Below are 18119 nucleotides of genomic sequence, written 5' to 3'. Positions count from 1 at the left end.
CCATAACTGCTAAATCAGTGAGAGCCAGATGGTGTAGTGGATAGAGTGCCTGGCCTGGAATCAGGAAGATCTGAGTTCAGATCCAGCCTAAGATACCTACTAGCTGTGTAAAATCATTTAATTGCTCTCTGTCTCCATTGACTCAATGGGAATAATAATTGCGACCACCTTCCAAGGTTGTTGGGAACATCAAGTGAGGTAGTATTTGTAAAGCACTTTGCAAAGTGCCTGGCATGCAGTCGGCACTTAAATGTTTTCTTGCTTCTGTTTAGGCATTTATTACATGCCAGGCACTTGGATACAAATAAAATAGACAGTCGCTATTTGCAAGGGGCTTCTATTCTAACAAGGGAGACAAATGCATATAAAGATGCAGAATAATGTGTATGTATATGTATACATGTATGTACATGTGCATATGTGGTATATAGAATATATATTGTGTCAATATAGTATATGTATGATTATAATAATATATATTCGTAGAGAGCATAAGAAGAAATAAGTGTGAAGTAGGTAAATATAATGTAGTGTGAGAGGGAAGGCACTAATTGTTGAAAAGAGCAGTAAAGAGCATATAACAGGGGTTCTTCCTCTGGGACTCATAAACTTGATGTTTAAAATATTTCAATATAATTGTTTTCCTTCATAATTCTATGCATTTAAAGACATTACTCTAAGAAGTGCTCCACAGGCTGCATCAGACTGACTGCCAAAGAGGTCCAGGTCATACAAAACGTTAGGAGTCTCTGAGGTAAAAGGTGGTGCTTGAGCTGCATTTTGAAGGAAGATCTGAGGCAAAGGTGAGGTAGGAGTATATTCCAGGTGTGAGGAACTGCCCTCAAAAGGCACAGATTGGAGATGTAAGTGTCCTGTGTGAGTGTATCAGTAAGGCAATAATAACAATGTAGATGATAATGGTCAAAAGGCAGAGAACAGAGAAAGGTCGATTTGGCTCTTTGATTGCAAATTTGTGGGAGGAGGATTAATGTCCAGTAAGCTTGGAAAGACCAGATAGGACAAAGATAGCGAAGGACTTTAAAAGCTAAACAGCAGAGTTTATGTTTGATTCTAGAGGAAATAGAAAACCACTGGAGTTGTATGAGCAGGGGAGTGACAAGGTCATATCTGCACTTAGAGGCAATCACTCTGGCTGCAGAATAGAAGATGGACTGAAGTGGGGAGAGACTCGAAGCAGGAAGACCAATTAAGAGGCTGTTGCAATGAATGGTGATGAAGGCTTGAACTACAGTGTTGGATAGAGAGAAGAGAGCTGGATGAGAGAGATGTGGTAGGGGTAGAAAAGGCAGGATGTGGCAACTGATATGGGGTGATGGAGATTGAGGAGTCCTAAATAGTACTAAGGTTACAAACCTGAGAAACTGGAAGAATGGTAGTGCCTTTTTCAACAGAAATAAAGAAGTCTGAAAGAGGTGTGGGTTGGGAGGGAGGTGGGCGGCAGAGAAATATAATGAAATCTGTTTTATACATATTGAGTTTGAGATGTCCCTAAGACATTCAATTTGAAATGTCTGATACCAGATTGAAGCACAGGGGATAGAGTGGGCTTGGGTATATAGATCTTGGAGTCATTAGCCTATAATTTAACCCATGGGAGTTGATGAGGCCACTAGGAGAAAGAATATAGAAAGACAAGAGTAGGGGGTCTAAGACAATACTTACACAGACAATAAACCAGCAGAGGAGACTGAGGAGAGATTAAACAGGTAGGAGTAAAACCAGGTAAGAATATTGTCATGTAAGCCCTAAGGAGAGAATTTCAGGGAGGCGAGATCCCCCTCTTTGGAGATCTTCAAGCAGGAGCTGGATGACACTGGTTGGATATGTAATAGTGGTGATTACTTTTGTTTGTGTTCTGGTTGGACTGGGGCTCCTTCCTCCCTCTGGTCAGAGAGAGTGGGAGGTAAACATCTGGAAGCTCCTCTCTGATCCTGCTCCATTTAAGGATGGCACCCAGGGAATTCTCCTCATTATTTTCCACCTGGACGCCTTTCTTGGACTTCATCATCTCCAGAAACGCATTATTCTGCAAGATGAAAATCAACTTGGAAACTCACATCTTCTCAGTACCCCCTGCCCCAGGGCCCCTCTCTCCCTTTTATGGAAAGGGTAGAAGATGGACTTTGTAGAGCTCCTCCCAGGTTTTCCACTGTTTAAGAATGCCGCCCGGGGAATTTTCATCATTTACCACTTCTCTACTTTCCTAGAGTTTATAATCTTCAGAAACTCATCATTCTGAAAGATGAAATCAACTTTGAAACTCATACCTCCTCAGATTATTTCCCATCCTGGCTGCATGACTTCAGCTTTCCCTGCCCCTTCCCCTCCTTCAGCTTTTTAAAATGTGTTGTCTTCCCTGTTAGACCGTGAGCTCCTTGAGATCAGGGACTGTCTCGTGTCTTTCTTTGTATCCCTACCACTTAGCACAGTGCCTGGCATACAGTAGGTGCTTCATAAATGTTTCTCAACTCTGACTCTCTGGTCCTGGACTAGATGGCCCTTGAGGTAAGTATCAGATACTCCTTTCTAGCTCTCAAATTCTCCAAAAAAAAATTTTGAGGCCTTTTTTTTCTAGCTCTAAATCATAGAATTGTAGAATGTCAGAGATAGAAGTGCCTTTAGATATTATTTAGTCCAAAGGTTCTTAACCTTTAACAGTCTGGTGAAGCCTATGTACCACTTCTTAATATAATGTGTTTAAATGCATAAAATAAAATGCAGAGGACTACAAATGAAGTCAGTTATATTGAAATAAAGATCTACTCTTTTCCCATCCATGTTCAGAGATCCCCAGAAATCTATCCATGGCTTCAATGGGGTCATTGGGTGCCAGATCAAGGACTTTTGATCTTGTTCAACCCCCACATTTGATGAGAAATTATAATTTCTGATGAGATGAGAAAACTAAGGCCCCAAATCCCAGAGACAGAGACTTTTAGCAGAGTTGGGACTTGATCCCAAGTCCTAAATTCTATTATTCTAAATGAAGCTGATGTGGTTTGGGGTTGCTGGGAATCCCAAAATGTCAGATTACAGGGCAAGTCTTCCTGGAAAGAATTCAAGCACTCAAACTTTCTTTCAATGAGACTAGCAAAGTTTATTGTAATGCCAATAGAGCAGGCTAGATTCCTAAAGAATCTGCCATTTGATGGGGGTGAGATTGATACTTACATATAAAAAAAAAGACAGTGAGAAGATCTGGATGGGATTAAGGAGTGGTAAATAACCTGGGGTGGTCCAGGTGAGACAGTAAAAGGAATTAAGTAGTCTGGGATGGTTTGGATGAATTTCTTGCATCCAACTAGCCTTTTCCAAAATTCATTCAGTACAGATCTCTACCTGTCCAGAGTGTTAGCCCTAGGCTACCTGCTTGTCTCTAGTGGGGGTGTATGTGCCCTAGCAAACACCTTTTGTTGTATGTACATCAACAACTCTGGGCAGGTAGAGATCCATACTGAACATATTTTGGAAAAGGCTAGTTAGATGCAATAAATCCATGATAACCTCAGTGCCCCCAAATCATCTTCTTCTTGGAGATCCAGGCTCCTTTCTCTACTAGCCCCTATAATTATTCCCCTTCTGATCACATTCCTTTTATATCTGTTTGGCCCTTGTTTGCTTAACCTCCTTGCCAGATTTGTCTCCTCCAGGCTCCAGGCCATCAATTACCAGATGACTGCTCAGGCTGTATACCAACCTTGACCAAGTCCAAGGTCTCTAACCCACGGAACCTGGCTTCAGTCAGGTTCCAAAGTCCAATCTCTTGAATAGGACCCATCAATGCAGGGACAGCTCCACTGCTTCTGCCAGCAGGAAGCAGTTTCAGAAGCTGAGACCTTTGCCTTTTACCCCAAAAGAATTTCATTCCCATTTGTCTGAAGGGGGAATGATGGGTAGATAGGACCTGGACTCTGAATTTTCCCATACATTTCAGCAACCCAGTCTCTGAATTCTCCCACACATTTTAGCAGCCCAGATCACTGTCTGGCCCAAGGCATCTGGCCCAACCCAGCCCACCTAGACACTCAATAGTCCTTTCACCATGGCTCTCCCAACCCACCACAGACCATTTAATACTCCTTTCACAGTCCTCTTGACCCACCCCAGACTACTTAACTCTTTTCACTGTCACACCTGGGCCATCCCAGGCTATTTACCACTCCTTAATCCGATCCAGATCTTCTTTTGTTTGTTTTGTTTGTTTGTAAGTATCAATCTTACCCCTATCCAAAGGCAGATTCTTCAGGAATCTAGCCTGCTCTATTGGCATTACAATAAACCTTACTACTTTGACTGAAAGAAGGCTTAAGTGCTTGAATTCTTTCTGGGCCTTCTTGCCCTATACCCTGACATTTCAGGGTTCCCAGCAACCCCAAATCACATCAAAACTACTTTATTTTTGTACTCTTCCATTAAAAGTTTGGGCAATAAGGAGCCATCTTCTAGATCTTTGAGCTATACTGGTATAGTCCATCTAAGCTCCAGGGTATCTTTATTACAAGTCTCATTAACAAATTGGGCCCCAGAGCTTGGCTACACCTCCCCTTTGGGGTTCTAGGAATACCTCTGAGGAGTCAAGGGGATAATTCTTTAATGCTATTGGCTTGAGGTTCCACTTAAGTTTTCCCTTCTCCAATTTTCAGTTGAAAACCCATTTAATCTATCATCCTTAAGTAGTCTTTGGAAGAAGGAATCTACTAAGATGGTACAGTGAGAATAGTTGGTGCTAAGAATTCCTTCCCAAAGTTTGTGATACACTCTCCCCTAAGGATATACAGTCAAGTAGAAAATGACTCAGGCTGAAGTTGCACATGTAACAAAAGGATCACTCACTGCTCTTGTTGCTGGAAGAGATTTTATACTGCTAGTGGAAGTGTTCGAGAAGTTCTCTTTATGCGTGGCCCATCTGTCCTTGGTTCATGATGCAAACACTGCCATCAATTGATCCAGGAATTTAGGTAGCGAAGCCTAAGATGGGACATCCAACATTCTTTGGACCCTTCAAAGCTAGAAAAAGCCTTCTCTTGATATTGGGGGTGGGGTAGGGAAGGAGGCCTGAGCCTCTCCTCTTCTCCCCCCCCCCCCAGGTGATTCCTAGCTGGAACACCACATTTATGCCCAGCTAATTCCATGCTTTTACATAGGACTCAGAAAGCATGCTCAAATCCCCTAGTCAATTTGAGCAGGCTTCCTCTCTGCTCATTTCACTTCATCAAACGGCTTTCAAAGACTTTTTACACTTAGTCTAAGGCCTCTGTTTGAAATGATCGAGCATTTTATCACTTTAAATGATTCATTGAGACAACCCCTCATACCAGAATACAAACACAGATTATAGTCTAACTTCTCAGGGCAAATGAATTTTGCTGACTGCCAGTTCTAATCTTTCCTTCTGGACCATTGTCTATTATTCAATCTTAGCAGAAGAGAGGGGCAGCTAGGTGGTGCAGTGGATAGAGTGCCTGGCCTGGAGCCAGGAAGATTTGGGTTCAAATAAGGCCTCGGATGTTTACTAGTCATGTGACTCTGGGCAAGTCACTTAACCCCACTTGCCTCAGTTCCCCATCTGTTAAAATGGGGACATGCTAGAGAAGGAAGTGGCAAGCTGCTCCAGAATCTTTGCCAAGAAAACTTCATGGATTGTCCATGGAGTCATGCAGAGTCACACGCAGCTGAACAACAAAGTGTAAGAGAACTGAATTTGGAGTCAAAGGACCAGGTTTCAAAACCCATCTGCGTGATCTTGGGTGAATCACTTCCCTCTTCCTGGGCCTCAGTTCTTCCATCTATAGAACGAGAGGGTTGAATTAGATGGTCTGAAAGGTCCTCTAGAGTTCCAGTCTTATCAATGAGTATTCCACTTGTATTTATTTGCTTGCTAGAGTCTGACAGCCCAGTCCTGACTAAGGCCCAAGAACTACATTTCCCAGAGGCCCGCGGGAGCGTAGGGGGCGCGCCCAGTGAGTGACGCCATCAGAGCGCGCGGCGGGCTGTGTATCGTCCCGGCAGCCGGCTGGGCGAGCGGAGGCCGGGGTTGCTAGCGTTCGCCATGGCTGATGTGTTGAACGTCGGGGTGAATCTGGAGGCCTTCGCACAGGCCATTGGCGCCATCCAGGCGTTGCGCTCCAGCGTGAGCCGGGTGTTCGACTGCCTGAAGGATGGCATGCGGAACAAGGAGACGCTGGAGGGCCGGGAGAAGGCCTTCATCGCCCACTTCCAGGACCACCTGCACTCCGTCAATCGGGACCTCAAGTACGTGCTCTCCCGTCGGGCCCGGCTAGACCCTGCGCCGCCCCCGCCGGGCCCCCGGGGCCCATCCCCCAGCCCCCGCCGAGCCTCGGGCGGCCTTGTCTTCCTGGCCGATGGGGTCTTTCCAGGACCTCAGCCCTCTTCCCTACTTCCCCAACCCTGTCCCCACACGTCGAGGACGGGCAGAGCCCTCCAGCCGCTCCTCCCACTCTACCCCCTCCCCACTGCCTCCCCTTCCGCTCTCCCCACTGACATTCTCCCCCTGCCCGACGTGGATCTCCTCCTTTCCCACTGCTCCAGAAACTGGGCTCCATCCTCCCTGTTTTCCATCTTCTCCATTCATTCCGCTTTCAAACCCCATCCCCTCCCCCCAAACCGGCCTAGCGTGGTCGAGTTGTTTTTGTTTGTTTTTTCTCCACCTGTCCTCTCCCAGCCCTTTTCACAGGTTCTGATCCGTTTCCCGAGGGAATTGGTCGGTGCCAGTTATAGGAGATAGGAATCTTGGATGTGAGCAAAGTGAGGGCCAGAGGTACTAAGTGACTTCCCAAAAGGTCGCACAGATAATGGCAGAGGCAGGATTCGAACCCAGATTCTCCGTCTCCAGCTCCTGTACCTGCCACAAGACAGGATCTTCATAATTGCTTGTTGATTGATTTATTGCCCTTTCTACTCCACCATACTGTCTTCTTCTGTCTCTTGCCCCCTCTTCCCTTTTCAGGAATGGTTCCCACTTCTTCTCTAGGAATATAGTGCTCTTTCATCTCTGAAGGCCTGACTGCCTCTCTATATGCTACTTAGGAAGGCTAGCTTCTAGGTGTGGGGGCTTATTTCTTATTTCTAACAGTTCTCCTGATATTACCTTACATGCAGTTAGTGCTTTACTGATTTCACTTATATATTTCATCTTCACAGCAGTTCTGTGAGGTAGGCAGAGCAGCTCATCTTATGGTTTGAAGGCTAGGGTTTTTTTTTTGGTTGTTGCAACTTTGTTTCCTTAGCAACCAGATGGAAGGAGGAGGTGGGATAGAGGAGGAGGCCAAATGATGGGTACATGAGTTTTTCACTAAGTGGCTGGCATTCCTTTTTTTGGGGGAAAGCCAGACAAACACTCCCCTCCCACAGAAATTCACTGGTTTTTTTTTTGGCGCTGTGCCAGTTAATGCTTTACTAGTGTGAGGGAATGCTTTATTGCTTTCTTCTTTCATCTTCCATCTACCTTCCCTAAAGGTTGATTCTCTTTGTAAAGTTCAAGATGCTGTGATGTGCACCATGGAATGAAGTTTGAGATGTTTGTTTTGACCCTTTCTGGAACCTTTATTCATAAATCGTTATGCAGTGGTGCCGAGGATAATATTTGAGACTCTCTAGTGAAAATGGCATTGGCGCCTGTGCTTAGAGAGACTTTTCTTTGCTTCTTTGAGACTATCCCTTCAGAATACTTACTTTTGGAAGCTGCTTATGCTGTTGAATCACTTTGTGTGGTGTGGTTAGTTGCAGGGGACATTAAATTGCCTTCATTTTACACCACTTTGTTAGTGTTTTCTTCATTCTATTTGTTTATCTTAACTGTTCTGTGTTTTGTTAATATTTACCATCTGTGAAAAACATCCTATGCATATCTGGCACTATATGAGCAATAAATCATCATCATTTGTTCAGGTATTTGCTGCTCTGGAAAATTTAATGATTTATACTATGGGTCTCTAAATTGTTAGTGCAGAAATTGTGCCACATTATAAATTCAAGCCAACTGCAGTAAACAAGCAGTTAGGAAGCACCTACTATGTGTCGAGCACTTTCCCATGTGCTAGAAATATAAAGAAAGGCTTGCAGCATGCAGACAACTCTGTACAAAGAGTATGTGTATAGGATAAATTAGAGATGATTCCCAGGAAGGTGCTAGCATTAAGGAGTATTGGGAAAGGCTTGTTTGAGGAACAGCGAAAGAGCCAGTGTTATAGGATCATACAGTGTGTGTAAGGAAATAAGCATCGATAGTATGTATACTATATAACAAGCACTGGACTAAGTGCTTTACAAATATTATTTCATTTGATCCTCACATCAACCCAGTGAGTTAGGTGCTATTATTTTCCCCATTTTACAGTAAAGGAAACTGAGGCAAACAAGGATTTACAGGGTCACGCAGCCAGCAAGGGGCTAGATTTGAACTCAGGTCTTCTTGACTAGCACTCTGAGTGGGGGCCAGGGCAGGTTATGAAGGACTTTAAAAGCCAAGCAGAGGATTTTATATTTGATTCTGGAGGTAATAGGGAGTTACTAGAGTTCTTTGAATTGTTGGTGGTAACATGGTCAGATCTGAGCTTTAGGAAGGTAATTTTGACAGTTGAGTGGAGGAAGGACTGGAATAGGGAGAGGCTTGAGGTAGGGAGACCAATCAGCAGGCTATTGCAAGTGGCCGGGTGTGAAATAATGAGGACCTATACTAGGATAGTGGCAGTGTCATAGGAAAGAAGGGGGTGTGTGTAAGAGATGTTGTAAAGGTAGAATCAGTAGGACTTGGCAATAGTTTTGATGGGCTGAGGGCAGGGTAGAGAATTACACCTCAGTTATCGATCTGTGTGACTGGGAGATTGGTGGTGCTCTCAATACAATAAGGAAGTTAGGAAGAGGGGAGGGTTTGGGGAGGAAAGGTGAGGTATTCAGTTTTGGACTGGTTGAATTTGAGGTGCCCTTGGGACATCCAGTTCAAGATGTCCAGTAGGCAGTTAGAGATACAAGCCCAGAGGTTAGAAGAGAGGTCTGACGATTATCAAATCTCAGTTCATTTTTCCTTCAAATGAAATTTAGAAAAGTCATTAAATTCTTCATTTGTATGGCCACATTACTGACTGAAGTGCTTTTAAATTTTCTCTTTTTAGGAATAACACACCGGAATCAAAAAATCTTGTTGTAAACTCCATCCGCATAGGGTATACTACCCTTTCCTGTGGGTGCTCTGCCCGAAGGAATGTAAAATTTCATCCCTCAAACTTTTTTTTTCCCTGAAGGACTGAGCCTTAAAGCCATATCACCCTGGTTCTCATTGATTGGCCAACAATAGGTCCCAGGCCAAGGCCCATTTGGTCATTGTCTGGGCCCTGATTGGCTCAGAATGAGCATAAATAGCATTTGTTTCTGTTTTGGCCAGAAACCCTGGAGGTCTCTCCCTCCCAGATTGATATATATATTTTTTTTTGACTAGGTGAAGAGACTATTCTCTGCCTCGTTTCTTACCTGGTTTTAATCACTGACTGGTCATTGCCTCAATCATACTGAGACTTGTTAAAGACCTTAGTTTAAAAAGGCCAAAGTCTCCCACTGCATCCAGGTCCACCTCCAGTCATCCTGATCTGTACCTTGCCACTGGACCCTGGTGGCTCTGGAGGAGAAAGTGAGGCTGGTGACTTTGCACAGCCCTCCCTCACTTATATCCAATTCCTTTACATGTCATGGTATCTCCTCCCTGATGTCATAGTCCTCTTGGAGAACAAAGGATAAATAACCTTTGTGTACACTAATCTCCACTTATGTTATTTTGATTGTCTTAAACCTTTATAACATTTCCAAACCTATTTATTTCTGTTCTAAGAAATTATGAAGTAACACATTAGTATCTCTCTTTGACTGTAGTGGATTCATTCTGGAATTTAAATATAATCTGGTGTAGATGATTTTCTTTGGTTTTTAAAAGTTTAATTGAAAATTCTTTTTATTAATACTTTTAAAAAATTGATCTTATTTTCCAATTCCATATTCTCCACATTCCTCCTTCAGACTGTCTCGTAACAAAGAACTATAATTAGGCAAAACATCCATCTATCCATGCATGACACTGTTGTTCAGTCAGTCAACAAGCATCTAATTAAGTGCTGACTATGAGCCAGGTACATGCCTCATGCTACACCTGTAGTCCCCCACCTCCCTATTAAGAGAGAAAGGAGGCACATTTCACCATCAGGTCCCTGCAGTTAAAGATTAGTTATTGCATTGATGGCATTGTGGTGCAGTGAAAGAGTGCTGAATTTGGTGTCAGAGGGATCTGGGTTCAAATCCTGACTATGCTGTTGTATAACTTTTGGCAAATTATTTAACTTCTTCCCTAAGCCTTCTCATCTGTAAAGCAAGGATGTTGGAAAAGTTTAACTTCCAAGACCTCTTCAACCTTAAAATCGATTACTCTGTGACACCTTTAAATGTTGCTTTTCTTTACATTTTTTGGATGTGAGGTAAAATGTCAGAATTTAATGATTTGGAGCATTTCTTTTCCTATGATGGTAGATCACTCATTTCTTTTTCAGGAAACTTTGCTGATATCCTTTGACTGCTCACATTGGGGAATGGCTCTTATAATTGATTTTTCTCTCTCATTTTTTAGTGAACTGGAGCGTCTGAGTAACTTGGTAGGCAAACCATCTGAGAACCACCCTCTCCATAATAGTGGATTGTTAAGCCTAGATCCTGTTCAGGACAAGACTCCTCTCTATAGCCAGCTTCTTCAGGCATATAAGTGGTCGAACAAGGTAAAAAAAAACTTTCATATATCTCACACTAGTCAATATTCCCAGTATTATCTTTTGATGGAGCATGTGAATGTATACTATATTAACTTTTTGATTCAACATAGAACCATAGAATTGTATAATATGTCAATTAACTTTAACATTTATTTAGCACCTGCTGTGTGCAATGTATGGTGATGAGTAGGGCTACAGAGTAGAAAACAATAAAGTCTTTTTCCTTGAGGATATTACAATCTAATTTGAGTGGATAGGGGTGGCTATGACATTTATCAAATAAATATGATGCAAAACCGAAATGAGATAGGAGCAAAAAGGAAATCTAGACAAAAGCTTCAAGAAAATAAAAGTATTTACTGATAATGTCTAACTTCTGCTTTTAAAGATCTCCATATTTGGAAGTTTCAGAACATCCCTAAAAGTAATGTTGTGTTACATCGAGGTTGAAAAGTATCATGATGACTCTTTAATGAAAAAGAATATTTTTAGTCTGTGTTATGTAGTTCACATGTTTATTTATTTTGAGTTTTCTTCTGGTAATAGAGGTTCTTCTCTAGACTATCACTGTTGTATACTTACTAGCACAGTTCTCTCTATGGCAGGTCAGTGTTTTAAAAAAATTAAATATTTATTTTTAGCATTCATTTTTAAGAATTTTGAGTTCCATATTCTCTCCCTCTCTCCCATCCCTTCTCCACTCACTAAGAAGGCAAGCAGTGTATCAGTTATACATGTGAAGTCATGCAAAACCTATTTCCAAATCAGCCATGTTGCAAAAAGGAAAAAAGCCAAAGACAGATAAACTTTTAAAAAGCAAGAAAGATAAAGAAAGTGAAAAAAGTATGCTTTGGTCTGCATTCAGAGTTCATCAGATCTCTCTGAAGTTGGAATGGCTAATTGATCATCGTAATAATATTGCTGTTACTGTGTACAGTTGGTTCTGCTCATTTCACTTTGCATTAGTTTGTATAAGTTTTCCTAAGTTTTTCTGAAACCATCCTGCTTGTCATTTTTTATAGCATAGTAGTATTCTGTCACAATCATATACCATAACTTATTCAGTCATTTCCCAGTTGATGGTCATCTCTCCATTTCCAGTTCTTTATATGGCAGGTCAGTCTTGGACCAGTATGAGAGGGATGATAGTTCTTGATCTACTGAGAGGACTGTGATGTGTCAATAGTCAGCAAATTTTTATTAAGCCCCTACTATATAGCAAGCACTAAAAATGCTAACCACATTCACATCCAGTCCCTGCCCTCAAGGAGTTTATAGTCTGATGGAGGAAGACAACACAAAAAGAAGCCGAAAAGGGGCTTGGCAGGTATTGTCCTGAAAGAATCATGGAGCCATGCAGGCTGGTGAGAAGTGAGATGTTTGAGCTGAGCTCTGTCCTTGAAATGGAGGTTTGGAATTTATGGCCCCATCCTCCAATTAGAGAGGCTGAGGGTAGTGATGGGGTGGAGTCCCAAGGCTGGTGAGATCTTGCAGGATGATGAGGTTATCCCAATGATGAGAATGGAGGAGAGAAGCCCCAGAGGAGTGCAGACAGGTGCAGACAGGTCAGAAATGTGTGTTAGTTTTATGGCATAGATGATAGTAAAACAATGGAAAGGGACTCAATGTAGTTTTAAAATAACAAAAATGTCTCAAGAAAGAAACACCGTACTAACAACCCCTTTTTAGGCATGAGAAGGTGTTTTGCTTTTCTCCAGAATTGTATTTATTATATAGGACTGAAATTTAAGGTGCGTAGGATGATTTAGGTAGTCTTAGAAAAACAGAACTGCCTCTAGGAGAGTCTGTAGCTAGGACGGGCTTGGAGGTGGTTGGAACCAGAGGAATTCCTTTTGGCTTTAACTTGGTAGGGAGCTCTTTTTCTTCTCTTTCTCTTTCCTGCAGCTCCCCATGTGTGTGGGAGGCTAGTTGTATCTTGGCTTCTTCTGCTTGCAGTGTTTCTTCTTGGAACTTCTCTGTCTGATACTAGTTCATAGGATCATGGGGTTTAGAGCTAGAAGATAACTTAGAAATCATCTAGTCTAATTCCATGTGAGTTATTGTTACAGATGAGGAAACTGAGGTCCATAAAAGTTAAGGTACTTCCTCTAGGTTATGCAGGTAGTAAATATTAGAGCTGAGTTTCAAACACTGGTTTTAAATCCTTTGTTCTTGTCTCAGCTGGACAGAACCTCTTAGAGATTATCTGGTATAGCTCCCTCATTTGACATTTGAGAAAATTGAGGCCTCAATAGGCTAAGTGATTTACCCAAGTTCATACAGGTAAGTGAGAGGACCTCCACAGCCAGCCTTCTTTCCGCTATACCAGTCCATTGTTCTTTGCTAGCTATGTGACTTTAGGCAAGTCACTTAACTTTTCTGGGCTTAGTTTATAAAATTTCTGCACTCTGCAAATGAGAGAATTGAATGAGATGATTTGCAAGGTCCTTTCAAGTTCTAAAATTTTGTGACTTTCTGGGTCAGTCAGTCAAAAAGTACTTACTGTGTGCCAGGCACTGTGCTAAGCACTTTCTTTTTATCAAAGAAAGGCAAAAACAGGTCCTTGCCCTCAAGGAGCTCACATTCTAATGGGAGAGACAACAAGCTAACAACTTTGTACATAAAGAATATATGGTGGAAGGATGGAGGGTGGATAATGGGAAAGACCTCTTTCGGAAGGTAGGGATTAGTACTGACTCTTGAAAGAAGCTGGCAGGTAGAGGTGAGGGGGGATAGCACTCTAGCCTGGGAGACAGCCAGTGCAAAGGTATGGAGGTAGGAGATAGAGTGTTGAGTTCAAGAACTGCAAGAAGGCCAGCGTTGCTCCTCGGCCATACAGGTAATTTTTTAGAACAGAGGTGGGGACCCTGCAGCCTTGAGGCCGAATGCAGCCTTCTAGGTCCTCAGGTTCAGTCTTTTGACTGAGTCCAAGTTTTACAGCAGAGATCCTTTTATTAAGGGGATTTGTTCTGTGAAATTTGGATTTGGTCCAAGGGCACATTTGATCAGCTGGAAGGCCACATGTGGCCTCAAGGCTGCCGGTTCCTAGCCCCTATTTCAGAATATACTGGTATACAGGAGAACATTGTACATAGCAACAGCAACATTGTACAATGATTGACTATGATAGACTTTCTCAACAATACAATGATCCAAGACAGTTCCAAAAGACTCGTGATAGAAAATGCTGTCCACATCCAGAGAAAGAACTACGAAGTCTGAATGCAGATCAAAGCATACTATTTTCACTTTTTTTTTTCTTGTGGTTTTTCCTTTTGTTCTGATACTTCTTTCATAACATGACTAAAGCGGAAATATGTCTAGCATGTATTGTACATGTATAACCCATATTAGATTGCTTGTTGTCTTGGAGAGGAGGGAAGGGAGGGAGGGAGAAAAATTTGGAACTCAAAATTTTACAAAAATAAATGTTGAAAACTATCTTTACATGTAATTGGAAAAAATACTATTAAGGAAAAAAAGAATATACTGGTATACAAAATTGGTGTAATGGTTGATGTATAAATTGTTACCACCAGAGTCAGGGTTCATGAATGCTGACTGGTCAGGAGGAAAGTGACTTACCTAAAAAAGCACTGAAACTCAGCCCTGAAATCAGCTGCACTCAAAACAAGGACAACAGAAAGCCACCAGGAAAGCAAAGCAGTAGGGACAGAGATGCTGCCCTAGACAGGCAGCCTTCTGACTCTCTTTTGGATTCCCATTTTCCTTTCAAGATTGTCCTTGATGTTCACTTTAATCCAGTTTTACAGGTTTGAAAGTGAGAGCATTTGGGGCAGTAGGCATGCAGGTGATTTATCCCAGGCCACAGAATTTTTAGACCCTGCTGATTTGGGACTTGAGACTCTGGTGATAAAAGGCACCTCCATTGATGTTTCCCTTGGCTAAAGTTGGTTGTGGTGGAAGGGGGAGAGTTTCTGGGATAATTGGCACTGAATGGAGAGACTATTACTATCAAAGCAAAGAACTCTGCCATCACATTGGAACTGTTACATTTAAGTCTTTCCCTATAATTCGAGGACAAGCTAAAAATGGAGTGATTTATAAAATCCAAGAAAATTAGGGATACTTCTTTCGAGTGCGAGAAGGTATTTAAAAAAAAAATTGCTGTTGATAAATGTTGTCGTGTCTCCCATTAGGACTTAAGGCACACATGCTGGTTTGCCTTTCTTTTTACCCTTTATGCTTAGCACAGCATATGCCACCATGTGTTTAGCCATTCTCCAATCACTGGATTTTGTAACCTTTTTTTGTAATTACAAATCGCACTGAGAGGCAGTAATAGTGGTTGGAATGTTGGGCTAATAGGAAGACTTGGATTCCACCTCTTACACACACAACTGTGTGACCTTAGGCACATCTCTAAATACAAATTCCAGAACTGTTGCTAATGTGCTTTGGTGGGGGCAGTTTACTTGTTCCCTACACCAGTGAAATCCAGGTCCAGAACAACCAGCCAAACAATTAGCACTATTCTGGATACTTTGATACAAAAGGTCTTTTCCTGTTGTCAAGTTAGCAGCTCTACCCAGCAGCATATTAGTGTTCCTATTTGCCTACCATCCCTGCTATCACTTTGGAAAATTTACAGCTTTTTTCATTTTTGATAATTTGATAGGTATGAAGTAATATTTTAAACATTGTTTTCATTTTCATTAAGATTGTAGAAGATTGTTTACTTTTCTTCTTTTGCAAACTGTTCATGTCCTTTGACCAAACATCTTTGACCGCTTATTAGAGAATGGCTCCTAAACTCAAAAATTTGTGTTACATCCCTGTAGATTTTGGATGTGATACTTTTATCAAAGATGTTTTCTACAAAGATTTTTTTTCTCCAGTCCATAGCTTTTCTTCTTGTTTTAGCTATATGTGTTTGTTCAAGACCTTGTTTTATGATCATAAAATCAAAATAGTCAGTTTTGTCTTTTAGAATACTCTTTGTGTTGTCATTGAATACAAATTTGTTCCCCATCCTCAGCTATGGGAGATAATTTTCCATTTTCCTCTAACTTTTTTTTTTAACTTTATGTCATTTTTATTTAATATTTTAGTTTTCAACACTGATTTCCACAATATTTTGAGTTACAAATTTTCTACCCATTTCTACCTTCCCCCTCATTCCAAGATGGCATATATTCTGATTGTCTTGTTCCCCAGTCAGCCTTCCCTTTTGTCACCCCACTCCCCCCCATCCCCTTTCCCCTTACTTTCGTGTAGAGCAGAATAGATTTCTATGATTTCTATGCCCCATTCCCTACCTATCTTGTTTCCCAGCTGCATGCAAAAACAACTCTTTTTTTTTGAGCATCTGCTTCTAAAAATTTGAGTTCCAAATTCTCTCCCCTCTTCCTTTCCCACCCACCCTCCCTAGGAAGGTAAGCAATTCAACATAGGTCACATGTGTAACATTATGTAAAACACTTACACAATACTCATGTTGTGAAAGGCTAACTGTTTCTTTCCATCCTATCCCATTTGCCTTTATTCAGTTTTCTCACTTGACCATGTCCCTTTTCACAAGTGTTTGCTTTTGATTACCTCTTCCCCTTTTCTTCCCTCCCTTCTGTCATCCACCCTTTTTTATCCCCTTCCCCTTACTTTCCTGTGGAGTAAGATACCCAATTGAGTGTGTATGTTATTCCCTCCTCAAGTCAAATCCTGTGAGAGCAAGATTTACTCATTGCCCCTCACCTGTCCCCTCTTCCCTTCCTATAGAACTGCTTTTTCTTGCCACTTTTATGTGAAATAATTTACCCCATTCTATCTCTCCCTTTTTCCCTCTCTCAATATATTCCTCTCTCATCCCTTAATTTATTTTTTTTAGATATCATCCCTTCATATTTAACTCACCCTGTGCCCTCTGTCTGTATATATGTATATTCCCTTCAACTCCCGTAATACTGAGAAAGGTCTCATGAATTACACACATCATCTTTCCATGTAGGAATGTAAGCAAACCAATTCAACTTTACTAAGTCCCTTATGAATTCACTTTCTTGTTTACCTTTTCATGCTTCTCTTGATTCTTGTATTTAAAAGTCATATTTTCTATTCAGCTCTGGTCTTTTCATTGAGAAAGCTTGAAAGTCCTCTATTTTATTGAAAGCACATATTTTGCCTTGGAACATGATACTCAGTCTTGCTGGGTGGGTGATTCTTGGTTTTAATCCTAGCTCCTTTGACCTCCAGAATATCATATTCCAAGCCCTTCGATCCCTTAATGTAGAAGCTGCTAGATCTTGTGTTACTCTGATTGTGTTTCCACAATATTCAAATTGTTTCTTTCTGGCTGCTTGCAGTATTTTCTCTTTGACCTGGAAACTCTGGAATTTGGTGACAACATTCCTAGGAGTTTTCTTTTTGGAATCTTTTTCAAAAGGTGATTGGTGGATTCTTTCAATTTCTATTTTCCCCTCTGATTCTAGAGTATCAGGGCAGTTTTCCTTGATAATTTCTTGAAAGATGATATCTAGGCTCTTTTTTTGATCATGGCTTTCAGGTAGTCCACTAATTTTTAAATTATCTCTCTTGGATCTATTCTCCAGGTCAGTGGTTTTTCCAATGAGATATTTCACATTGTCTTCCATTTTTTTATTCCTTTGGTTCTGTTTTATAATATCTGGGTTTCTCATCAAGTCACTACCTTCCACTTGCTCCAATCCAATTTTTAAGGTCGTATTTTCTTCAGTGGTCTTTTGGACCTCCTTTTCCATTTGGCTGATTCTGCCTTTCAAGGCATTTTTCTTATTGGCTTTTTGGAGCTCTTTTGACATTTGGGTTAGTCTACCCTTTAAGGTATTATTTTCTTCAGTATTTTTTGGGTCTCCTTTAGCAAATCATTGGCTTGTTTTTCATGGTTTTCTTGCATCACTCATTTCTCTTCCCAATTTTTCCTCTACTTCTCTTACTTGCTTTTCCAAATTCTTTTTGAGCTCTTCCATGGCCTGAGCCCAATTCATATTTTTCTTGGAGGCTTTTGATGTGGGCTCTTTGACTTTGTTGACTTCTTCTGGCTGTATGTTTTGATCTTCTTTGTCACCAGAAAAGGAATTTAGAGTTTGAGTTTGAATCTGAGTTCATTTTCGCTGCCTGTTCATGTTCCCAGCCAACTACCCTGAGCTTTTTGTCAGGGTATGACTACTTGTAGGGTAGAGAGTACTTTGTCCCAAGCACTGCTATTTTCAGAGCTACTTCTGCTCCACCGTCACTGCAGGCTCTGTCCCAGCAGCGCTCCTCCTCCCCCGGGAACTGCCAACAAGGACCACAATTCAGATCCAAGCAGGGCACAGCAAGAGAAACTGCCTTTGTGTC

At 41.5% G+C, this 18119-nt stretch overlaps 1 protein-coding gene across 1 annotated transcript in view; it reads left to right on the top strand.

Annotated features, from left to right (window-relative positions):
- The first annotated feature begins 5989 nt into the window (after positions 1-5989).
- MED27 (mediator complex subunit 27) overlaps positions 5990-18119 on the top strand; it is a 252304-nt gene continuing 240174 nt past the window's right edge. The window contains exons 1-2 of the mRNA XM_036748120.1: positions 5990-6273; positions 10649-10793. Coding sequence (XP_036604015.1) covers positions 6071-6273; positions 10649-10793 — 348 coding nt within the window. The 5' untranslated portion in view covers positions 5990-6070. The remainder of the gene's footprint in view (positions 6274-10648; positions 10794-18119) is intronic.

This window comes from Trichosurus vulpecula, chromosome 3, assembly GCF_011100635.1.
Source record: "Trichosurus vulpecula isolate mTriVul1 chromosome 3, mTriVul1.pri, whole genome shotgun sequence".
NCBI classification, from domain to species: Eukaryota; Metazoa; Chordata; class Mammalia; order Diprotodontia; family Phalangeridae; genus Trichosurus; species Trichosurus vulpecula.
This window is presented reverse-complemented; position numbering and strand designations above follow the sequence as displayed.